This window comes from Notothenia coriiceps, unplaced genomic scaffold (assembly GCF_000735185.1).
Source record: "Notothenia coriiceps isolate Sejong01 unplaced genomic scaffold, NC01 NC01_scaffold00023586, whole genome shotgun sequence".
Classification (NCBI taxonomy): domain Eukaryota; kingdom Metazoa; phylum Chordata; class Actinopteri; order Perciformes; family Nototheniidae; genus Notothenia; species Notothenia coriiceps.
The window spans coordinates 133,423-159,451 of NW_011356287.1; the positions used below are offsets into that span (position 1 = coordinate 133,423).

The 26,029-nt window shown below is 40.5% G+C and overlaps 1 protein-coding gene across 2 annotated transcripts; it reads left to right on the forward strand.

Moving 5' to 3' along the window:
- Window positions 1–22,606: 22,606 nt before the first annotated feature.
- On the forward strand, window positions 22,607–25,836 carry fundc1 (FUN14 domain containing 1). 2 transcript variants are annotated; one of them, XM_010781792.1, is made up of 5 exons: window positions 22,607–22,678; window positions 23,404–23,572; window positions 23,739–23,814; window positions 24,167–24,301; window positions 24,698–25,836. In XM_010781792.1, the coding sequence occupies exons 1-5, from the start codon at window positions 22,654–22,656 to the stop codon at window positions 24,773–24,775; spliced, it is 483 nt and encodes a 160-aa protein (XP_010780094.1). In that variant the 5' UTR covers window positions 22,607–22,653; the 3' UTR covers window positions 24,776–25,836. The 2 variants fall into 2 exon arrangements, with proteins under 2 accessions (XP_010780094.1, XP_010780096.1); XM_010781794.1 differs by having other exon boundaries at window positions 24,167–24,295.
- The last annotated feature ends 193 nt before the right edge of the window (window positions 25,837–26,029 follow it).

The window sequence follows — 26,029 nt, forward strand, 5'->3', positions numbered from 1 at the left end:
CAGAGAACGCGTACGCGGCTCTAAACCAGCATGTAGCATGCACACACTGTGCCCGTCTCCCCTCGGGCGACAGGAAAAGGAGAGCGGGCGCTCTTGCTGCTGCGGCCGAGGAGGATGATTGGACCGTCCAGGCTTACGAGCCCGCGGATGGGGGCCGAGTGTCCCTGGGGCCGAGTGTCCCTGGGGCCGAGTGTCCCTGGGGCCGAGTGCCGGGCAGGAGTCCGACAACTCCTGCCCCGCCTCCCTCCACGGTTCACCGTTCGGTTCTCCCCTCCCTCCTCTCCCCCGGACGGGGGAGACAGAGTCGGAGCAGGGTGCCAGCTTGGCGGCCGAACATGCTTTCCCCCTCTCCGTCACCACAGCGCTACCGGCGATAGGTGGCATCCTAGGGGAACTGCCAGAGATCATACGCAAGGCGGCCGCCTGCAGAGATCTCCCCGTTCCCTTAGCTCAGGAGAGGTGTGCTCCGGACGACATGACCGGAGTTTTTTCGCGGGCAGACGGTCAGGAGTGACCCGATCTGGCCACGCTTCCCGGCCATCAGGAGGTTCCAGGAGGGGGCGGGGCGAACCCGAGGACCCTGAAGGCTCCGGTGGCCACATTTGTTCCAAGGTGGAGGGGTTCACAGATGCTGGTTTCCCAGCCACCCCTTCTCTGGAGCCGGGCCTGACGGCGTTTTTTGGCGTAAGACATGCCAAAATAATCGCCGGACGGCGCCCTACGTTGAGCTCCCCGAGAGACCATATGTCGCCCGCCAGGCCGACCGGGTGCACCAGTGTGCCTTTCAGGTGGCGGCGAATAACGTCGCGCTGCTCTCCAACTCGGTGGTGACACTGGTAGAGCGGTCCACCACCGAGGCAGAGGAAATCAGCAAGGCGGCCAGCACAGCGCTCACTCTGTGCGCGTCCGTCGCTGTCTCCCAGGCGAGGATTTCCGCGTGGGTGACACAGATCCAGCGCCACCTCTGGCTGCAGCAGGCGTCTGTTACGGAGACGGCCAGAAAAGTGCTACTAGACGCTCCAATCAGCCCGGATGGGCTGTTCGGACCCCAGTTCCACGCCATGGTGGAGTCCATGAAGACGGCCGCGGAACAGGCAGACGGCATTCTCCAGCCTGCTGAGCGCCCACAGCGGCACCAACGCCCGCAGCAGCCGCGGCGTTCACGCCGGCCACAGGAGGCCGCAAGCAGAGAGATGCCCAGAGCAACCGCCTCGGCATCAGACTCACCCTTCAGCGGCTGCAGGGGCTCCGTCCCGCGTCCAACCTGCTCGCGTCCCATTTTATAATTTGTAGTCTTCTCCTATTGGCTTAGCGTTGACGGGGGCGGGTCCAAGGCACGTCCTGTCGTTTTCTGATGTTAGTTTTACAATATTCTAATATCTGTTGTTAATTTAAACATTCCCTAATAATAGTATTTCAGCGTCAATAAGTGAGGATTAAAGACAGTGTGTTTAGTGTGCAACACGACGTGTAATTTCTCCTTAAATTCACTTTTCACAATATGCCATTAGCTAAATGCTAATGCTAACCGGAAGTTGACTATATTTACTCACAAAAACCGGAAGTCAAGTGTGTGAACATCCGGTTTTCAGAATAAAGCAGCTTTAAATTAGAACAGTGTATTAATTTAAAGTTACAGCACATACTATTGACTTTATTTTCTTACAGTGTGTAAAAGGGCTCCTTTGCCATATTCATGCACAATTGACCTGTAAATGGTACTGCAGCAGTGCCAGCCAACAACCTGACCCTTTTCAAAGGAAATATCATTGCTCAATATAGCCGGGGTGAAAATTGCCTTGTTCACTATAGTCTCATGGGTGCATCTCTGCCTTTTATAATTAGAGCCATTTTCATTATTGCGTTGTTAATGTTGAGCATTATTTTACAAGTTTTATTAATGTGAGAAAAAAACACAATGAATAAAACAAATAAACTTGATAGTTGTCCCTACTAGTTCCAGGACTGTTGATTAAAAAGATGATTACAGATGACTGGCATTTAGCTTCATGCTGTTTAAGCAGAGCTATAGGAGCCTGAGCAGTGGAACAAGGGGAGCTAATGTATTCCCGTTATTCAATTAAGGGGAGAAACAGTATTGTATTGCTGCTCTACTATTCATTTTTTATTTTGGAAATAAACTCATAATTAAACAGTCTATTTAATCAGACGATTGCAATGAATCAGCCTATATGAATAATAATTGTACTCAATCATGTGATAGACAACTCACATATTTTTCGACCACCCTTTGAGTTTGCTGCATATGCTTGGCAACACTTAACTCATCAGTTATTGGTGAACAGTCTGCATTCAGCATTAATCAGTACTCAAAGAATCCAAACTTGTGCATCTAATCGATCAAACCAACAAATCGGAGATTTTGTTCAACAAGCAAGCTTTTGGAGTAGGGGGCTTTTACCATAATGCTTGAAGTTTTTAGTGACATGTTAGTTAGTGCTGTGAAATAAAATAATAGTAATCAATCAGTGTGTCACTGTTAAGTATGTTAATATGATGCTCTGAATATGAAAGTCAAGTCATCTTTAATTTGTATGGGGGTCAGCTAATGTGAATTTCTCTGTAAAGGTTTGTGATGTACTTGTCAGTTATATATATTATGATGCTTAATTTAGGGGCACTTTGGAATTAATCCATGTGACTTTTTTTCTGTACCATGGTGGGTTACAATCTATTTAAAAGATAAATATTCAAAGCAAATTCTATAAATATGTCAGGTTAGGTTACACATAAGGCCTTATTCGATGTTAAAAGCCAAATAACTAAAGTGTGTGAGTTTAGTCCTCTGTGTGTGTCCGTGTGTTTCTTGGAGCGCAGGCAGTCATTAAATAATCATCTTGTGTCTGACTTTGTTTAAATCAGATATGGAGAGCTTTTTGTCCTTCGTGACATTTTGATCTCTGCTTTGTCATTAAGTGAGGGGATGTGATGAAATTTACATAGCCCTAATTCTTCAACCTGCTGACAACATATTTTTTCCAGTGACAGCCATCTTTAATATTTAGAACAGTACTTTCCAATGCCCTTCAGTTGTGCCTGCAGTATTAATGTATCCTTAATGGGAGAGGTTCCATAAATGAGCCTCAAATGGAGCTAGACATTTTAATGCTTGCTAGAATGGCTGTTATTTCCACACTTAGCCATAATAGTCTTTATTGCATATTTAATAAAGTGTAGGCTCGTATTAATTGTTTAGCAGCCAAGGACTGTATTAAGTGGTTGTGATGTTATGGATGGGTTCTCTCAGTCTTCAGTGATCCCTTTGTCCCTTATCATCCCTTTTCTAGTTATACAGCAGACACTGATAAGAAAAATAAAACATTTTAGGCTTCTTTTCTTCTTGTCTTGCTGGATCAATGCCATTGTTTGGTTGGGGGCACTGGCCTACTGATCTGTTGGTGGGTGTTGTAGATGTATGCTTGTAGATGTGGTGGGATTGTGAGATGGTTGTACTTTGGGTGAGTAAAATCTGGGGGAGGACCAGGGCACCATTATAATTTAGTTTTCTTGAATCTGTTATGTTTGGTGTAGGGTTCTCCCATGAAGGTCTGAATTCTGGATCTGCAGGCATACTAGTCCAAAGGGAAGGCCTGATGCACAACATGATTAGGGTTAGGGTTATACAGTAGGGTTGGATAAAGGATAGTTATTGTTATCAGTTCATAACCTTCCTTATTAAGTTATAACAGCATTTATTAGGTTTTGTGCAAACTAATGAGTCAGACAAGGAATGCAATAAGTACCAAAAATAGAGTTATATACAGTACCGTTACTTGTGTCATGTATATTTCAAGTTCATCTGCATGTTTGCTAATGCTAAACCTAACCATACCCTGAACACAAGAGGGTTTGGACTGGACTAACCCTAACTGTATAATTAAGCCTATATACAGCACACGACTGATTAAACTAATGCATTTTAAAGAGTTCATTTATTTTCTATATTGCTGGAGGAATGCTATTATTTGTAAGGGGATCAGGGTTAGGGGGTTATGGTTAGGATTATGGGGTTAGGGTGAACAATGAGAAAGTAGTTTTTTTAAGTGAATAACCTTCCTGATTACAACATTTATAACATATAGAATGAAGGACATTTTTTGCAACCTAAGTGTTGAATTACAGTTCTGCCTTTTGAACTAACGTCAAAGACATCAGAGAGCTTTGCACTGTGGTTTGACAGCTTTACTCTCAAAGGGAAAGGCTGCTCTTCGACCCCTTTCACCATTTTATTCCCTCAATGGATTTGAGCTAATTGAAGATCATTTCATAATAGTTTGATGTATTAAAATGAAGTTGTCCCTCTCAAAAAAATATATAGAAGCATTAGGAGAAAAGTAAGAAAGACATCTAAATAAAGTGGGCTTTACTACACTACAAACTCCAAAATGTTGCAGGTTAAACAATGACTATCGATAGCACACCATTTGCACAAATTCCTAATATCAAAACTTTGTTAATGCATTTGTTGTTTTAAAATTATTTGCATAGCAAAATAGCCTTACTAACGAAATGGAAGTTATCATTGCACTCTCTTAACCAGAACAGTAGGTTAGGTTTCATTCAAGACAAAGCCAAACTATATCTTCCTGTAGATGTAAAGTTGATAAACACTTGAGCTAGCACCCCTGTGATTCAGCACACAGGATAATGTACTAAGTTTGATAAGTGAAGGGCAAAACCAACCTCATGAATTTTCATCAGCAGCCCCTGGACAAGGCTCAGACACACATTTCAATACCTCAGAGAGCCCTTACACAACAGATAGGCAGACTGTAGCTGCAATGTACTTCCCAGAACAGCCATTATTGGAAAGAGGTTGTGGGGATGTCGTATTGAGGAGACAGTTAAAATGGTTTAATGAGAACATGGATACTTACTTGGAAAATGTACGATTAAGGATAAACTTGAGGGTCCGTCAATAGACAATCCTCAGCAAAGGCTAAATAGAAACCTAAATCTGGATTAAGGACCTGATGCAACACAGACTGTGGCTGATGGTCTGTGAGTTTGTGAACTGCACATATACAGTAATTCACTCTGCTTTGTAATAGGGGTACATTTCCTGACTTTCTACCTACGTAAGGCTTGTCTGAACCCTCCAACGCATTGTCTGTCTCAGCAACCTTTCCCTGACAGCAGAAAATGCCAGCTATAAATATTGCCAGCCAGGAACATGACAATATATCCCAGATCAAATATACAAATGTTTTAAGGGAAGTCAGCAACCAGCCATCCATAACTGAAGTTGAGTGAGCATAACTTCAGCGTGAAGGTTGTTTCAAGGAAGCTTGTTAAGCTCAGGAAAGGCATGCCAAACCTTTTGCCTCCCATTTACACTGTGTTGCTTCCATAACACTCAGCATTGTTTGTACCAGTTTGGTTCACATTTAGGGAAATACATTTTGCATTCAAAAGAAACAAATCATGTTGTGAATTCAACGATGAACAATGAGCCTTTTTATGGCATGGTGCTTCATGCCATTTGTATTTGTTCATTTTGATTTGTTGTGTGCACCAGTTACAAGTTACAATCTATTCACATAAGAAAGTCTGCATGATGACAGGAATAGTAAAAAAAGTCTGCTTTTCATTACGAACCATCTCTCTGTTATCATTTGAACATATTTAAGTGATTGCCATTTTGTGTATAAGCTGGTATGACTCGATAACCAATCCAGATAGAGAACAATCATCCTGAAGGTGGCTTGCCAGACATAAATGTAAAACAACACACAGGTAAAATGGAAACTTTTTCAGAACAAGTTGCTTTTTTCTGGTATGGCAACCGCTTTTCAGCCCATAGCTATAGCAATGATCTTTCAGAACAAAAATTTAGCAGTGTATAACTGCATTTAAGAAGTCTGCAAGGTAATTCACTTTGAATGGATGCATGCTATGTGCAGGGGCTCCACTCCAGAGCTAAAACATTTGTGGAAAGCTCCTATTGCAGGACTGTTGGCCTCATCTCTGCATGATAACACCATCATTACCTGTGATGAAATTCACAACATTTCTTCAAACTGATTGTTATTAGACATTCAAAATTAGCTGTTTACATGGACACCAAATGAAGTGATCCAAAAAGGTTACATGCCACTAAGCATTTAAACGGAACAAAATAATTTTGGCACAGAGTGGTTTCCGTCTGCTGGGTAGCATCTAATTTGCTGGCAGTCTTTATTGAGAAAGTTCAATGCATTCAAAACATATAGTATAATACGAGAGTAAGGTGTTCCAGTAATACCATTTTCAAGATGGAGCCACATTGTCTTAATATCTTTAAACATGGGAAGATTGCAAGATATGTTACAGCTCATCAAGAAATGAAAACTTCCTCTGCCAAAAACCATGAGTCAGTGGATAACAGTCCTGTGAGTAGACTGTTGGTAGAGAGTTGCTCTCACTGAGTTTACAGACCTGGAATGAATAAAGGCAAAATGTTCAAAAGTAACAACGGTCCTTTTTGAAATCATGCATGGTAATGAAGGGGTACATGGCTGAGAAACACCATGTTAAAAGGTTTTACCGTCATCCCGATAAAAAAACGTTTTGTGGCCGGTCTCTTTCAATTGTTTAAGTTACATGAACCGTTTTAATTCAGATTGGGCTATTATTCCATATATGAGTTGCATTAGGGTGTTTCCAATTACATCAAATCATAGAGCCTCAGTCAGACACAGCCATACCTGAGCTTCTTTAATTGGTATATGAAGATTATATGCACATAAATGGGAAACACAAATCTAAATCCAAACCAGGGTACTAAGGAGCCATATTTGTAATCAGCAGTTGCTTTACAAATTCGGCAGACTATCAGTGGGTGTAGGAGATTTGGCAGCAAATTATGTTATTATGCAGGGTTCGGGCTGGACACACAAGCCACGGCAGACACACAGAAAGCATGTTACACTCTGCAGAGCAACACTGACAGAGTGCCTGTTTGTTTCCCATCTGTCTCTTCTTTTCACTCTACTGAGCTGTTCTCTATCTTTACTGCTGGTAGAATTTTACTCAGTCTTAATTGATTTGTAACTGTGCCTTTGCAATTTGTAGTCTGTATTAAAAAGTTAGAAGATCTTACAATGACCAACATCTTTGAATCTGGCTACACCATGTTTTACCACGTTGTTTGTGTCAGAGTTAAATAGTATTTTACTGTGCCAATGATTTCCATAATTTATATTTGATTACATTTTTTTGTGATTTCTGGCTCACATTCGACATGATTTTCTTCATCAAAAACATAGGTGTTTTTTGTGAGAAAAAATTAAGATATGAACATCCTCTCGCACCAGTTACAATAAGCATTTCAAATCGAAACACATGGACACCAAGAGCTAGCTTGTCTGCTTGCGCTAGAAGTGTGGCACATATTACAAATTCAAAACATGTAGTTTGCTGAAGGACAAGAGTAGAAAATGTTTTTTCCAGAGTTACAAATCCCTTGAATAGGAGAATAACATTTAAATTTCAAATGTCAAGCTTTCCCTCTTAGGCCCTGCTGCTATTACATGAATTGATTGTTATTGATCATGACTGATGTTCATTGTTCAGCTCACAAATGTAATTTCCATCTTCTGTTTAGCATTTTGGTAAGGAACGTGACCAACATGCAAGGCAGTATATTTCTGCCTCTGTTGTTTATTTCTTATTTTTATGAACAGAGAGGGATTTTATTTATCTTCTTGATTTGGTTGTGTTCTGTAAACCATCATTGCTGTATGTGTCAACAACTGTGCATGAATCACAAGGGTGTTGAAGCCAATTACACCTGATCCAAATCATCCACATGCCAAGATCCATGTTATAGGCTGCTGTCTGACGGAAGATGTATTTCAGCTGCATCTTGGGGTTTGTGTGCACCAGCCCATGAAAAGGTCAGCATGCAGCTAATTCACTAAGGTGTAACTAATTTACAGTACTCATTTTTGGTCTCATCAGATGTTCATTGTGGGTTCATAGAGGAAATACATACTCCACCTCACTGATAATGTTAGAGCAGTACTAATATGCTCAGTAAATCAAAGGGTTGCCTGTGAAGGAATATTGAGGGCATAATTCAGAGTTTGCACTTTTCACATTCACTAAGAATGTCAGTGTGAGAAATGAGCATAGTTGATGTGGTTAATATATATGAACCGGGACAGAGAAAGAAGAATGCTTGATGTCTTGTTAAAATACTGTGATGAAGAAATACCGTATCTAAAGACCAAAACTAAGTAAGCTTGGGAGGGCAATTTTCTGAGGGTATTATTGGGAAATACCCTTCAATATCACCAATATTGTCTGACTCTCTTTTTAATCATACTTCCTAATTTGGGTTTCTTTGCAAAGTATGAAGTTGTTGCCAATGCAATCCATCGCCCTTTTAACTAAGGGATGTGCACACATATCTGCATTCGTAGAAGAGCAAATAGGAAACCTATTTCTCTTTGTATGACCCGTGAAGGACCAGTCTTTCGTCAGAGGCTAGTTTTTTGCAAAGCCTGAAAACAGAGGCAGAAGGATCTACACATAGATGTAATTTTCCACTTGCATTTCAATGTGCTGAGAGGCTAAAATTAAATATTTGCCCAATAACGCCCACAAAAGATATTGCCTACCACAGCTTGAGCTAAAGGATGTGGACACGATAGGGCAAAGAGTGGTGCAATATACATTAGCCGTCTTCAAGTGTACATTCAACTAACTGGGACCCAATCCATTACTTAAGTCAAGGTCTGAGTAATGCCTTTTTGTATCTCTGGTCTGTGTGTCAATATGTCTAATATCTAAAAGGATTTGGGTATACCTACTATGAGCTCTAAGGACGGGTCTTCCTCAAAGAAGTCGATGTTTTCAAAGCAGTACAGTGATATCATTTATTTTGTTTTTTATATTTACGGCACTGATCAGTGTGAAGGGTTAAACTGACCGAATCCTGTTTTAAATGTATATTATTCTATACTGTTATTTTCTAGTTTTACTAACCCTAACTATAAGGACAAAAATAAAAGTACAAAATGTTTAAAACACTCTTATCAGCAAATTCCTTAACAACTACTGAAGAAAAAGGTGTCTCATAATGCAACTAAAGGCTTTACTTTTTTAAGCACTCTTTTGTTTTATTGAACATGTCTTGATTTGACTGTTTTGTGTTGTTGTAAAGTATATATGATTAGAGTCAAAACCTCAAACTGCATTGGATGTGTGAATGAAGGAATACCTTTAAAATATAGATGTCCAGTAGATAGATATAACAACTGAAAGGGTAATCTTTAACAAGGATGATCTTCTCAAAATGTGCCTATTTAAAATTAAATGGATTCAATGCCTATGGACAGTTGACACTGATGGCATAAATAGTGTCCTTTCAGTGATGCAACTAGTAATGCATGGTTGTGTCATTTACAGAAGCACAGTTCACTACTTGTCATCCTTAATGCCCCTTTTGTTGACTAAGGGTTGAAAATTAATACCTACTGTATGTTATTCATAATACATTGTGTAATTAGTTGTCAAGGAGTCAAATACATTTCACAGATCTAAAGTCTAAACTTTTGTGTTTGATTATGGTCTAAAGCATAAAGAGAACATAATAATTTGAGGGCTGGCAAGTTGAAGCTAATATGCTGTAATCCTTCTATGTGTTATCCATACCAGCTTTTACACACCTTAAGACTATTCAGTAGAAAATGAAATAAATGAATGTCCATGTTTCAGGCAAAGTTTTACTCTCTCTTCAGATCCATTTTTGATCACGTGAGTGTGGGAACAAATTAACACCCGGATCAGAGGGGTGACACCTGTACTTCCTTTCTTTAATGCTTTTGTGAGACTAAATCATGTTCAGCTTGGCGCTTTGCAGGGCGATGAGAGCAGCTAAACAGATCTTGTTAAGGGTCAGTGGAGCCGACAAGTACATTCACTGTGATTTAGTTCCAGTGACGTGGCGCAGCAATCTTCAGGGCGAATAACTGTGTGTGTGTGTGTGTGTGTGTGTGTGTGTGTGTGTGTGTGTGTGTGTGTGTGTGTTTGTCTGTCTTTGTGTAAAAGGGTCAGGGTCACACTCCAAATCACTGGGACCCCGGGGGGAACAAACTGAGCCTGTTAGAAATAGTGCAGAGACAAGCTTAACCTATTTTTAATAGTCCCACCCTCTCCATCATTCCTTTCCCAGACCTGTCCTCTGTAACAGAAGGCTGCTGTTTTGAAGGTTAACTTACTATCAATAATCTGACATTGAATAAAGTCCACATAGTATTGTAAGACTCAAGCACTTCATGTGCAACGGGTATATCCGGGCACTCACAGTTAAATAGCACTTGTGAAAAGATTTATAACTCATTCAAGTGAACAGCATAAATAAATAATAACACTGACGGGCAATTTCACAATAAAAGTTAGGAACTGATACTGCATGCAGACAACTTACATGTAAGATAATAAACAGTTTACGGTGTAAAAAAAAGAGTGAAATATTTTCAATGTAAGTGTTCCTAAACAACAGAACATTTAAAAAATGAATATGCAGCAGAACTGACAGCTGCAAATCATGGCTGTATCTTGATGCTGGAATAATAATTGTACACTACATTACAGCAGGTATTTACAATTCAGAGATTGAGGGTGCATACTTAACTACATCAATTAAGGAAATAGTTGCGGAGATGTCAGATAGTCCACTGAAGCAAATCTTTAGCAGACGGGAATGTGCCATGTGTTGTATTATGACACCAGCTGCACTGGCTTCCCAATGGAAAACAGTTTTGATGTTTTCCATAACTGCCACTCTTCCGCTTCATCAGGATCTCTCAAAAATGTTTTGACAGGTAAGCGTGTGGTGATGCACACTTCAAGTGAGGGACATTACACAAGCTGAAGAAAGTCTGGCAGAGATGCCTGTAATGCCTAAGGCTATGAAGAAAAAACTTTTATGCAAGCACGAAGCGTTTGGTTAAGGTTAAGGGAATGTCATGGTTAAATATTGAGAGTCCAGAGTGACTTGAAGCACAAACATGATGTGTTTATTAACATCTAACAAAAATCCTACTTCTTCCCTTACCTTAATGATTTTGTTTTGCTTTATCACACAAAGGATGCAAGGCCTTGTCTTTGATATCCAAGTATTTTGCCATTACACCAAAGTGCATATTAAAACATTTAACTTTAAAGTTATATTTTTTTATTCTGAAAAATAGAGTTCAAACAAGAGTTCAGCATAGTACTTACTTTTATTTCAGATGTTAAACACTCACTTCTCAGTGCATTTTTTGCTTTTAGGAGCTATTGTACAAGCATTTAGGTTTTAAGCTAGACAACCTGGCTTCATTTATCTATCAGAGAGATAGTCAACACAAGATTAAAGTACATTTTGACTCAATTAAATGAATAAAACAATACATCAAATATAATCATGCATTGACACATATCATGTTTTTTCATTAAATTCAATAGATTTATAATAATTACACACAGAGTGTGTTGGGATAGGAGCTGGAGCTTTGCCTTTGCATGTTCTTTTTTAATTTTTTTTTTTTTAAAAGGAAATATTTTTGCTGTATTGTGATATCTCTCCGATGGAAGAATCAAGACAGATTGTTAAGGACATTGACATTGACAAGTTCTCAAGCTAACATATTTGAATTACTTAAAGACTTGAATATCTTTCTTTTCTTTTTTTTAAACATATTATACACTTTTAAAACAAACAAATACATCTGAAAAAAAGTGAGAGTTCTCACCTCATAAAAGAGCCCAGTGCACACTATCAAACAAAAACATCTCCCAATGGCACATGGCACTACTAAAAAAATGCTTCCAGTTATCAATCACTAATGTCGCACAAAAGTATACTTCAATTATTTATACTATATGAACAAATTAATAAATGTAGGAATGTCAAATTAATTGACCTTGCCCTTTAAAGAGGCCATGTATTATAACTTGACAGTATCTTTGATAGAGATTGTAATATCACTACATACTGTTTTCTATTTGTTCATTGAAATAAGGTGGCTTCTTTCTGTGTACTTATATGAACTTAGAAAAGGTATCTTATCTGGAAGAAAACAAAAACAAGTGGCCAGGCCTGGACTGTAATGACAGTTGCCTGTTTGTGACAGACGCAGTTCTGCGGGGATGTGACTACAGTATGTTAGGGAGGACATAGAAGAAGGAAGACATGAAAACTCAGGGAGTGTTAAGAGGCATCATAATATGTGAGAGGTAGAAGCTAGAAAAGTGTCAGAAGGTTGAGAGGACTGTGAATGGAAACGCTGGCCCGGCTTGTCGTGCCATTTCAGCAGACTCTCCGAGGACCGCATTGTTTCCGGAAGTCCCTGCCGCCTCGACAAGACCTGCTCTCTGAGGCCGAAGCTGCTAACAGACGCCATCAGTCATACTGGCTCAGAAACCACTCGCTTCCAATCTCACCACTGCTGTGAAGGCAACTGCTCGAGCTTGTCTCACAAATCTGCTCCTCCGTGTGCTCTGCAAGCGAAGACATATATTTACCCACTATCACAACAATACACACATACACACACACAAACAAAAGCACACTGAATTCTTTCATCACTTTCCCAGAACAAAAAAAAACGACTGAATGTCTCGCTGTCCTGCTTTTTATATCCCTCACTCTTTGTAGTTGGCTGCTAGATATACAGTAACAGAATCCACCACATGTCCACCATGTTTCCTTGGCTGACTGTCTTCATCTGAGCATTAAGGGCTCACCACACTACATATTCTCATTTACTCTACTGGATGGAAACTTGTACATGGAACATTTGGGAGATTTGGTGTATTAATAATAAAGCCTGTAATTAATTGTTTCTTTTGTGTTTTTTGTCTGCACATAAATATTCCAGATTTTCATCTTTCTTTACTCGAGAGATGTAGACAGTAAGGAGGTATGACACTGTATTTTATGTCAATTTATAAGGAGAGGTTCAAGCAAATGTGCTTTATGTGTCAAATCGTTACATTTGTTATTCGTGAAAAATATCACTTGTTTATAAGATAAAATGCATAATATAAAAAACTGCATAAGTGCATAAAACTGCATTCTTAAGCAATTAAAAAATGTGCCAACAACAATATTGAGCTTGGTAAAGAGTGCAATTTAAAAGCATGAGTCCCTTTTTTCCTTTTTAAGTACCCATACCAATTTAATTTGCATTCCTCCCCACACAACTTGATTAAATATGTAATTTCATGCATTGTTCTCTAGTTTCCTCATCCCTGCCCATCCTAACCTCTATGTATGCACAGTCCTTACCTACTCAACCCCTTCTTAAAGCAGATCAACACCCATTCACTCCCCTCTAATGAACACTACTGCATAATTCAACCTCATTACCTCCTCCACTCCTCCCATGTACCGTTAGTGCCGAACAGACTAATATCCATAAGCAGTTGAGTTGTTGGTGGATTTGACCTTTGATCTCAAAGGCAACAATGTGATGAAAAGTTGGCACGATCCAGCGATACACTCAAGGGGTACACATTAATCAAAAAGAATGAAGTGTTTTATAATTAATTGACAATATTTCCGAACAGGGGTTGGGAGCCCTTATTTTTTTTATATGATGTACTGTATCACACTGCATTAAATTGTGTCTTGTCCATTGACATTTCAGTTTTTTAAATTTCAAACAATTGCCATTTTAATAAAAATAATAAGTAACATGCGGAAAAATCACTAAATTCTGCGGGCAACTCCTACTGAACAGATTATACATTGAGCCTTACATACTAAATATAAAATTCAGAGCCTGTGTGGCTAAAGAAGGCTTCATCACAACTTTGCTTGTTTGAACCATCTCCCCTCCCTTCTTTTACTCTCTCCCTCTCTGTCTCTCTCACCCTCTCAGCTGCTATTATTTATTCAGTTTGTTTGGCGGGACTCAGTAGCCGCGGCAGCCCCGGCCTGGCAGACCTATCGAACTGTGGCATAATAGATGTAATACATCAATGCGTTTGAGCTGAGAGCCTTTAATTAGGCCTTCCTGCTCGTTTCATCAATTCCCCCCTGCCCTCCTGAGATTTGGGGGAGGGTAGGGGGGTGATACTGAAATGCCTCCTGCGCTGCATGTGAATCACAGCACCTCCACCTCCCCAGTCCATTCCTCTGCCTCCTCAGTTGGCTCTTTGTCCCTGAAAATTGCCAGCCCCCAGCCTCCTGTCCACCTCCCTACCCTGCACACTGCATGTCTGCAGGGTCAGACAGCATAAAATGCTAATCCTCACCTGAATGTCAATAATTAAAATCATGTCGCCCTTCTGGATTTGAAAAGAATTGGCTTTCTTTCAGAAAGCAGCAGGGATGTCCAATATGAAGTGAATGATTCTGAGGATGTAGGTTTCTGAACTTGTGTGTGTGTGCTTGTGCGCGTGTTTGCACGTGTGTGTTTGTGCGTGTGTGTGTGTGTGTGTGTGTGTGTGTGTGTGTGTGTGTGTGTGTGTGTGTGTGTGTGTGTGTGTGTGTGTGTGTGTGTGTGTGTGTGTGTGTGTGTGTGTGTTTGTACCTGCAGTGTGCAGGCATGACCTTGCTCCCCAGGTGCTGTTGAAATATGTCATGTTAAATGAACGCCAAGCAGGACCTAGTGGTGACCAGCAGCACAACTACAAACACAGGCCAATCGCCTGCTGATTTCGTCATTTTCTGTTTACCAATTCTAGCCGTTCAAATTTCCCATGAATCATAGCAACAAAATCTGACATTTACCACAAGTTAGAATATGACCACACCAGGCTACATAACTGAGTGCCACAAGCACTAGAGGCAAGGGTCGATCTAAGCATAAACGGAGGACGACTGCTTCACAGTTTTCAGTGAATGCCAGACCATCGATTGCATCACACCTATTATAGACATGATGAATTGCCCCTAATTGTGATGAACACAAACATTGAGTGGAATACAATCCTGAAGCCTAATTATTTATTATGACCTTTAAGAACACAGGAAGAAAGGATAACAGACGTTTTAAATTACGAATGTATATGCAAATACCTGTTTGTGTTGTTTTGTGTGAACGCATACTTGAATGCAAGATTAATTTGTATGTAACACTGCTTTCTTGCATTTCTTCAGGGGCATATTGAGTTTTCTCACTTGAGAGATATACAGTTAACGGAGACTAATGTCTCTCAAAATGTCCTCCACCTTCAGTAGATATTGTGTATGTATCCATGTGCTTTACATAACATTACATTACATGTCATTTGTTAGACGCTTTTATCCAAAGAGACTTACAGACATTCAGTACTGTGGACAATCCCCACAGGAACAATTTGGGTGAAGTGTCTTGCCCAGGGACACAAAGACATGCTGACTGCAGTGGGACTCGAACTTGCTACCCCCTGATTCAAAGTCCAGCACTCTATTCACTGAGCCACAGCTGCCCGCTTTAGGTAGCCCAAAAGGCTGGGCTAGCATACACATTTGCAGCCAGATATTGTCCATGATCCATCAAAACAAACATGCAGTACTTACTGATGATGGTAACAGCTTATAAGAACACATTAGTACTTAATATAACCATGCTACAAAGCTTATACAAAAGGAATGAACTGTAAACAGCAGGATGTATATTCTGATCTAATGCTGACATTTAAGGTCCAGGAGAAGCCATGGAGGAGATGCAAACAAAAGGAAAACACTTGAAGTTAATAAAGGGCTGTTGATTTGACTGCTATCCAGGTGAAAGGGCAAGGCCTTCATGGGACAAGTATTCAAATATTTGTTTGGGTTGTAAAAGTAGTGATACTACAGTGCAATAATTTGTTTAAAGTAAAAGAACCAGAAGTAAAAGTACTCATTGTGCAGAATGTCCAATTTTTGAATTGAATACATTATACTTCCAAATTTAAATGATTTATGCACTAATGCTGTAATTCCTTTAAGGTTGTAGCTGGTAAAGGTGGAGCTATTTTACATTTACTGCTCAGATATAATCTACAGTAAACATTAAATGAATACATTTAGAAAACAACTAATGTATTGCAGTGAAAAGTATTCTGTATATACCCTCTGAAATATACTGAAGTACAGTACAAGTAATAATAATAATAATAATAATGCATTTTATTTATGGGCGCCTTTCAAAGCTCTCAAGGACACCTTACAGCTCTGTAAGGTGTCCTTGAGAGCTTTGAAAGGCGCCCATAAATAAAATGCATTATTATTATTATTATTATTACTTGTACTGTACTTCAGTATATTTCAGAGGGNGAGACACCCGCGCGACGACACGGGGCGGCTTACACAAACAACTAGGGCCGAAGGAGGGAAAAGATGAGATAAACAATTTTGGTCACTAAAATGGACTGGAGAGAGGGGATTATCGGCGCCCGTCACTTGCATCAACAAGAAAGAGTCTGCACAAAGCCGTTCATCTCGTAGGCAAAAAGCAGTCTCAAAAAGGCCGGGTGAAACTACACCAGGGGGGTGAGATTAGCATTCGATGTGGGCGGGGGGCTAGAGACCAGACGGGGACAAAAGGAAGAGATGGAAAGGGGCCTACAACGGAGAACACTAGGAGGAAACAGGGCGATAAGTAGACGCGGGCCGGCACGAAAGGGTAGAAAGAAATAGAATAGTGAGAGACGAAGAGACACCCACCTCTCGTTACACGCTTGTACCTATACCTCCTATGTCGGGTAAGGTAGGACGAAAAAACCTGAGAAAAGTCTGAGTCCGAACGTACACCGGTAAGCGAATGTGTGTGTGTGTGTGTGTGTGTGTGTGTGTGTGTGTGTGTGTGTGTGCTTCTTTGGGGCTTGTTTTCATAGACCTGGTTGCTTATTTCTCTCAAATCTGGCAACAGAGTGGGCAGGGCGCAGTGTCTAATTGTAGCAGTAAGCTAACGAGTACTGAAAGCTTTATTTTGTTTTGATCCAATGCTGCACAACTGAACTGATCCAATGCTGCTGTGAAAAAAAGAAGCTATATCCATGTTGGATAGAATATCCAATTTAAATAAAAAAATAACCTTAAGGGACAACTTGAATGCTTTTTTTCTCTTAATGCATTGCATAAAGATCGGATCGGGAAAAATCGGTATCGGCAAATTGTCAAAATCAAATGATGGGAATCGGATCGGGAGCAAAAAAAGGTGATCGGGACATCCCTAATGACAACATATGAATGCTTATGGAGGCACTTTACTGAGCTCAGCTAAAAAAGGGTCAGCAAAGGATAAAATCCCGACCAATCACAATAGAGCCAGCTAACCAATCAGAGCAGCTCTGGTTTCAGACAGAGGGTGAAAGGAGGTGCTGCAGCACAGGCAGTATGAGAAAAATAAACAGCTTTTTGAACATTAAAGCATGGAGACATGTCACAGTAGAGACACTAAATACTGATATGAACCTGAATGTGAGCAGAGTATGTCCCCTTTGAATCAGTTAGCCTAGAAATTAAATGCTCACGTTCTTTTGGTCCCATACCCAACAGGACTCCTCTAAATATTCAGTATCTGCCGAAACAGCGTCAGAAACAACACGCATTTTTACAATAACCTTGATTCAATATCTATCTTTCAAATTGAGATAACATCTTCCAAAGAAAGGTTGATCACTCTGTTGGAGTTGTGAGGACTACAGAAGTTGTTCCAGGATGTCAAAGAGGAATGCTTCTTTTACCTATATATGTATTCTAATACCCAATCTATCAGAATCAGCAATAATTAGGACAGATGATGCACGGGACGTCCAAAAATCTGAACTTGAACAGCATCTGCCCTGATGAAGAGAGGAGCCAATGACAAATGGAGCCTAGTTGAGTGGTAACAAAAAGGAAATCAGGCACTCATTGGCCATGTCTCTCCCCACACTAAGATTCACAAACATGAGGACTACTCTGAAGAATCACTGAGGACGGGCTCAGCTGCTCCCCAATGCTGAGTGCTCTTCAAAGCCAACGAGAGGCAGCTGCACGAGCAAGAAACTGCATTTGGATATACAATTATGAACCTGAAAATGATCTTAATATGGCCCCTTTAATAGGCTAGTTAGGCAGCATTATATAAAAACATCGAACCCATAGAGCTTCATTCCACCCTGCATAGCTGGGTAACATGCAACACATACTGTGCGATAATACGGAGAAGTGTTTACATGTGTTACACAAAGAGATTGCCAACAAGTGGCTGAAAGAGATTACAGATGTTTTCCAGGACATTAAACGTAGTTTTGCACTCTTGCAGGCTAATCCAACTCACACTTTCCAGCTTTTAACTTGATCAAATTAATGGTATTTTCCAATTTGAATATAGTTTGAATGTCAGGAAATCAAATTACAAGTAGGATCTTAGTGGTGGTGGGAAGTCATGCAACCATGGCATACTTTGTTTATATCCTAATGTTCCCTTCACATGTCTCGTGGTTGCATTTACATTTCAAATATTTGAAAGATATCATGCACAGGCCCTTAAATAAATGACTGTATATCTTATATTTGGTGATTGATAAACAATAAATAATTTGTGACAGTCAACCAAACACCTAAATCATCAAGATCTACTTTCAACATGGATAAATATTGCAGGAAAACGCCAGCTCCACTTCTCATACTACAGTTTCTTTGCCATGGTTGAACTTTTGACCTGCAGACATCATTAAGACAACTGCCAGAAGACGCATGCATTCAATCCTGGACCTCCTTTCTGTAGGGTGAATAACACGGAGCCTCCATAAAACACAATGTTTTCTGTTTCATGCTACATCTGCAGGATTATTACAAAGAGCACTAAAGGCATCTTGTGACTATGGTTAAATTGCTTTTTAAATGAAGTTATATTTTAATAATCCCCCGTGGGAGGAATTGTCCCTCTCCATCTTAACTATTAAACAGAGGTCAGCGACAGTGCAGCGCCTGGGGCAGTGCTTCAGTCAAAGGCAATGAATGAACAGCCCTATGACTTAAGAAAAACTAACCTGAAAGAAACGACGCAAACACAGGAATATATGCAAACTTCACACTTCTTTCTGCAAAAAGCACCAATAGATAAGCACCCATGTAGAAAATAAGCATTCAAAGCGTATCTCCTGTCTAGTTATTCTAAGCTTGCTTCATTGACACCTAGTTACTGGTGATACAGTGACCTAGATCTGTCAGAGAAGTTGAACCACAGCTATCTGCATGTAGAGAGCAACAGAGACGCAGCTAAGGCGACAGACAGGGTAGTCTAACAAAACTAATACGCTTTGACCAGACATATTAAAAGCAGACTCAAATACAAAAGTTTTGAGAGTCCACATTCTGGTCCGTTACCCATGTTGTTTTTATGAGCCTTTTATTCTCATTGGCAAGCCCAAGAATATTTTCAATTATTCAATGTGAGTATGGATGGTCAATTATTAGACTACTAGAATAACAAATGGATACGCTAATAGCAGACCTACGCTATCGAGCTAGCAATCAGCAGCTTGCCAAATGTGTTGTACTGTGCTCTGCATCATTGGTTGGTCTAATATCAGCATTATTGTTATGCTGTATGCCACTTTAAAAATCCAAACTCTGGTTATTAGCATATTCATTACTAGCCCCCTCTATGGAAAGCCTTGAGCTGCAAAAAAAAATTCCTTGCACTGTTACAATATCATAACAAAATTACCCAACATAACAGTATTCAATGCCATGTTAGCTACATGATATATCTGACTCGTGTCACCGTCAGACTGCAATAACCTGCACATGCAGACATCTGAGGCTGGACCGGCCCATGGCTGTGTGCATATTTAACCAGGAGTAGTACTCCTACAAGAGTAGGACAGTAACAGGAACATTTGGCAACAGACGCTCACTATGTGGCAAGATCGGGTTTTTGAGGGTGTCGACCGTTACTGCCACCATAACAACCGAAAAATAAATGAATTGCGTAACGCACAGAATAACTTGTGCCATGCAAATTATTATTTTAGCATGGCCCATAATAAATCTCACTGCTTTTTTGACACAAAGGACTTTTTTTATGTAAAGACTGGGCTGTCTTAAGCTGGGGTTTTTTAAGGCCAGAATGCCAACCAAAGCACAAAAAACACCTGGTAATTAAATTAACAAATTGTGTGCAAAACCATTGCATTAGTTTAAAAATATGTTAGGAAGAAACACACTAGTTCATGAGCTTGTTCTGCTTTGAAAATGGGAAGTGCACAGTTTAATGCAAGCCTCATACACTGTCCATATTCTCTAGCAAGTATGGCAGATAAGACCTTGCTGCTGTTCCTGTGCAGCTAATGCTAATTAAATATCCACACTTCCTAGGTATCCCACACCACCTAGCGAGCAGATCCGCGGATGCCCCTTCACACCATGAGCTGTCAACAGCACCATCTCCTCCACATCACCCGTTTTTCAAGATAATATCACAAAAAAAGGACTAGCTTCAATGTTAGCCCTATCATGTGTTGTGCACAGGTATCATGAGTGTGTTTAACATGTAGCTTTCCAATAACACAGCACATGCAGAGCCAAACAGGGCCATTACAAACTGTAAACAAAGGACCTAGACACCGCCTATGTCAGCAAGAGGAACACATATATACAAAGAGCAAAGACCCGAGAGGATAATGAAGATGCACAAAAGCAACACAAAAGATTACGAGCAATATATTCATATCAGATGGGTTATAGCTATCGGTGTCACTCCGCCATGTCCCGCCATCTTGGACAGGCAGCCAGCCATTGGCGTTACTTGTAACGTTATCAACTCCTTCACAAATGAGCAAAATAGGTGATTTGGTGCATTCATTCAGCAGTGCAATGTCCCCCAAAACAACCTGACTGACTGTTAAGGAGACACCATATCAATGCAAATGCTACGGATAGAAGCTAGCCCATAATAACGTAGAGGGGTACAGCTGTATTTGGTGCACACTGAACAGGGCTACAGCGTTACTTCCACAAACAGTCACATAACGACATGTATATGTTTAAATTCAGATGTGAGAGTATAACGCTTGCAACGTTATAATAGCAATGCACTTTCCTATTTTTCCAGTCAAAAATGTGCTAGTACACCAAACCATGACGACGTTGTGTTGCTGGTTGCAAGTGCATAAGGATACACAGGATAAAGTTAGCTATGAAGCTAACAGGGAAGGGCGGCTGCGTAACAGACGTTAACATATGTTTATAGCAATGTAGTAGCATGAAAATGGGGATAGCAACTCGGCTAGCCGCAGGTGCAGGATCGCTGTTCATCGGATGCTAACTAGCATGCTAGCTGACAGGCTAATAGAGGGGCTGCGGCTATAGCTGGCCTTTCCTTAGCGAGTGGGCCTGGGCTTGCTACTATGAGAGCAAATACACTGCCGTGCATAATAGTTGAGAAGTGGGTCCCAGGGATTGGGGTGTTGCTTTATTGTGTAAAAATACATCCAGTTTAGATATGCTACCTTCATCAACAGGGCCTTCGTTCTGGCGCCATCTTCATGAAGCTTCTGAAATCCAAACAGTGAGCTGCAAGCGAGAAGACAACACACTCAGAGCGGATCAGAAACATGATCGGCATGCAAGGAAAGAAAACAATCAATTTAAATAAAGTGTGTGATTATGTGACTGCACGGGGTGTACTGTTCCGACCTGTCGATCCCGGCCAAACTGTCCCTCTCCTGGGCTGTCAGTGTCGGAAAGTCCTCCTCTGTTTCACTCGCTTTTCCCGCCGCCATTTTCTTTCCCTCATCACCACTAGAAGAAGAAGCCGAGCCGAGACTCCGAGCAGCAGCGCAGGCAGCGACGGCGACAGACACACCGCACGATTGCATGGAAAAAATCGCGACGCGGGGACAAACGCTTTGCTCCGCCGAATCAAAGAAGAAAAACTGAAAAAAAAAACAGACGATCAAAAACTTTTTCCCAGGATGAAAAGATGCGATTCGATATAGTAAATCCTTTCGGGGGGACACAAGCGCTCTCCGGGTAGCTCCTCAAACGTCACATTTTTCATCACAAAGTGATAATGTGCCGCTATTTGAATGCGAATAAACTGGTTATAGTATCCAATATGTGAGTATTTCACAATAAAATGCGTTTCGGCCGAGAAGATAAAGTTGTTATAATTGTGTCACCCAAGCGAACCCACGCGCCGCTCTAGCCACGCCCTCTCCCCCCTCATCAGCCAATGGGAGTGCCCGAATCCCACCATATGACTTCCCTGCTTTATCGTTCTTTAATCTTAAATATTCATTTTTCTCCCTGCAAACCACTCATTTTTAATTCCACGATTATTTAAGAAGCATATTCCAAAGTATTTATTCAGGGTGTCACTTATGTGCATAAAAGGGAAATATCTTAGTTAAAAAAAAACATGATAACATGTAATTTCCTATTCAGTAATATGAATGAACACTTGGGTGTCAGTGCAACATTTTCCCTTTCAGACTGGTTAATAAATGACTGCAATGCATCATTTGTTTCTGCCTTTCACACCATAATGTGTATGCACTTTCAAAGTACCATTATAATTCATTTGACATTTTTCTCATCCATAGAAAAAGTTGCAGCATTTTAATAATAACGCTGCTAAATTGCTAAGCATAATCAAGCCAGATCAGAGCATTTGAACTGACGTGGCAGAGCGTCATCGTGTGGGCGTTGCTTAGCATTGTCAACATCCTGATGACGTAACCAGTCTCTCCAAAATGGCGACAGTGGACCAGAGAGAGGGTAGGTGATGTTGTTTGGGAAAAATAATGCGGTATTACCATAAAACATATTGAAATGTGAACTTGTTACAACAATAAGAATAATATAAGGATGAACTTTTCATTTGAAGAAATAAGAATGTGAAAATTAAATAAAAATGAAAGCTTGTCTTTACGATATTGGGTTGGTAGCCATTTAGTGCTAGCTAGCTAATGTTAGCTTCCCAAGTCATTTACATAGAATAAACAGGAAGCATTCTCAGCCTGTGCTAGCCGAACTGCTATTAAAGTTGGTGTTATATATTTGAAGGGTCTTGTTTACTTGTTGGGGTTGAACATCCACTCTTAGGGTGCTGTCAGTGCTAAAACAGTACCATCATGTAAGAGCTCATCAGCAGTGCTGGACAGTAACTAAGTACATCTACTCAAGTAATAATTATACATTTAATTTATATAGCGCTTCTCATCTGCCAAGACAAATCTCGAAGCGCAAGTATTGTACTTTACTTGAGTATTTCCATTTAGTGCTCCTACTATACTACATTGCAGATGCAAATGTTGCACTTTTTACTGCTAGTAACATTGTACATATAAAAACACATGACATGCTAATATGGTAACATGCTACTAATCTACACAGTTTTTCAAGCATCAATGAATGATAATACAATACCCATCAAATATAATACTGTAAAGTTAGTCTTGTGACAATATATCTAAATTACTACTTGGCTGCTCTTATTGTAGCAGGTCAGGGGGACCCAGAGAGTGAAGACGAGCTGTATGAGGTGGTGGACCTGACAGAATATGCCCGGCGGCACCAGTGGTGGTGCAGGGTGTTCGGCAGCAACTCCGGCCCGATTGCTGAGAAGTATTCTGTGACCACCCAGATCGCGATGGGAGGGGTGACTGGATGGTAAGGGACAAGGATCTATCTGCTCATGGCTGACATCTTTAACAACAAAGACTAAAGTAATGTCCACAAACCTGATTCATTATTGCTTGAGGAACTAGAACATTACTATGTCAAGATCTTCCAGCCAAGGATGCATGATCTACATCTCTTCCTCTCACACATCCAGGTGTGCTGGTTACCTCTTCCAGAGAGTCGGGAAGATAGCTGCCACTGCTGTTGGAGGAGGGTTCCTTCTCTTACAGGTTAGAGCCCGAGTAGTTACATCTCATAGAAAGTGCGTCATTTTGCAACATTCACATTTCCCCATTGTAAACTGAAGATGCCAGCTCTACGGCATGACGCTCAGCTGGTCTCCTCTCTGCAGCAGAGAGACTAGCATTGTGTGTCAGCTGGCTGTAGATGCACGCAGGCCATCTGGGCGCCTATTGCGTGTGCAAATAAAACTGTCTCTTTTTGCCGTTTTACAAATAGACTTTTACTTTATTCTTAGAGCTCTTTTATTTTCAGTCTGATATGATCATTTATTTGAGTCAATTCTACAAATGAAATATTGTTCCCCTAAAATGCATTTATGTATTTAAAATATAAATACAGATCGCCAATCACAGTGGCTACGTGCAGGTGGACTGGAAGAAGGTGGAGAAGGATGTGAACAAAGCGAAGAAGCGCCTGAAGAAGAAAGCGAACAAAGCAGCGCCTGAAATAAACACTTTCATTGAGGAGGTAAAGGTACCTGTGACAAAGCTTGCTCTTTGTTTCCTGCTTTCTGCACATCTTTAAATGACTGACACTACTGTATGCCTCCATTTTAATAGAAAAAGAGCACCGAGCCACACACCAGAAATAACCTTATTTAGACCTAAATGCATGTGTTGGTCCTGATTGTTGGTGGGGGCTCATTTCTTTATCTGCAAACCAGCACTGCCCTCTAGTGGTTTGTCAGCTATATTACACCCAGTAGCTGTGACACAGCAGACTGAAGAGAGATGGTAGATCAAACGTTTTGTATGTCTCCATTCTCGGTTTGTATTAAAGGCTGTTCCAAATGTAAGTTTTAAGCTTCACTTTACATTAATACTCTCATTCTAAATACTGTTAACTCATGTTGTCTTTTCTCCTGCACAGGCCTCAGATTTTATAAAAAGGAACATCGTTTTGTCCAGCGGGTTCGTCGGGGGGTTCTTTCTGGGTTTGGCCTCCTAAAGCTGAACAGCCTCCACTTCCTGTGAATCATCTCTACATAGGTCAATATACTCTCCATTGTTGACCTCAGCTTTATGTGCATTGATTCACCTTTTAACAAACTGAACAGGAGGGGTTAAGTTGAACATTAAAGCATGATCTGTTGTATTCATTGTGTTACATTGTTCTCCTCCCCATGAATCAATCATAGCTAATTATTTCTGGACTGTGAGCACAGTTTGAGGTGCGTTAAGTTGGGATTGGAGTGGACTATACTGTGAACACTTTCTTCTTTAAGGAATATTTGCCCAACGATGCTTTTTCAACACTAATCTGGATTGCCCTTCCCCTCATGCATTCGCCTGGTGGACGCTGATTTCATATTGTTATAAATTAGCATGCATGGGCGCCACTGTAAATACATAACCAAAGGTGAATATTATATAAACAACATGGGAAGACAGCAGAGTGGGAAGTTAACACCATCCCCCAGTCTGGTGCTTTTTTTATGTCACTGCGAGATGTATGTGCCATATGGCTGTGGGAGTTTAAAAAAGAAACTCCACTCAGAAAGAGTTATGAATATACAACACATCTCATGAGGGGTAAATCCAATGTCTGTGAATGTTCCTACACTGACAATCTTTTGTTCCCATAATCCTCAGCTCCACAATGCCCCATAATGACAGGATGAGCATCTGCTGCACCCTAATTACACACCAAACAGTCCTGTCATTAAGGAGCGGCGACTTCTGACTCCCGCGCACAGCCCCTCGCTTTTGTCAGTGTGCATTTATTAGTGTCAGTGTCGCAGTTACAGAAAGAGACGGTGCAGTCGTGCGTGTTCACATTATCTAGACAGGTCGTCCACACATGAGTCCAATAGGTTGATCACGAGTTGCTTATTTTTATATTTTTCAGCCTTTTACTTCCAGTGCAATATACAGTATTACAGATGTGGGTTTTTGTCTAACTGGCATTTGTATTGCTCATACTCCCTCATTGTTTCTATTTCATGTTTGTTATGTATGCGTGTTTCTTTTAAATAAAGTTGCCTGATATTGTTTTGAATTTAAAAAAAATGTGTGTTACTGGAAACTGCCGCAAGCTATTTATACCTTCATGCTACGTTACGTATTTATATCCCTATAAAGGAGGAGAGGGGTTTTGCAGCATCTGGCAATTAAACAGTGACTGAGTTCAATAACCACCGTGTCCAATTTGATGGTGTGTAAAGAGTACATTTAATAAATGTAGAGCTAGAACATTGCTTTA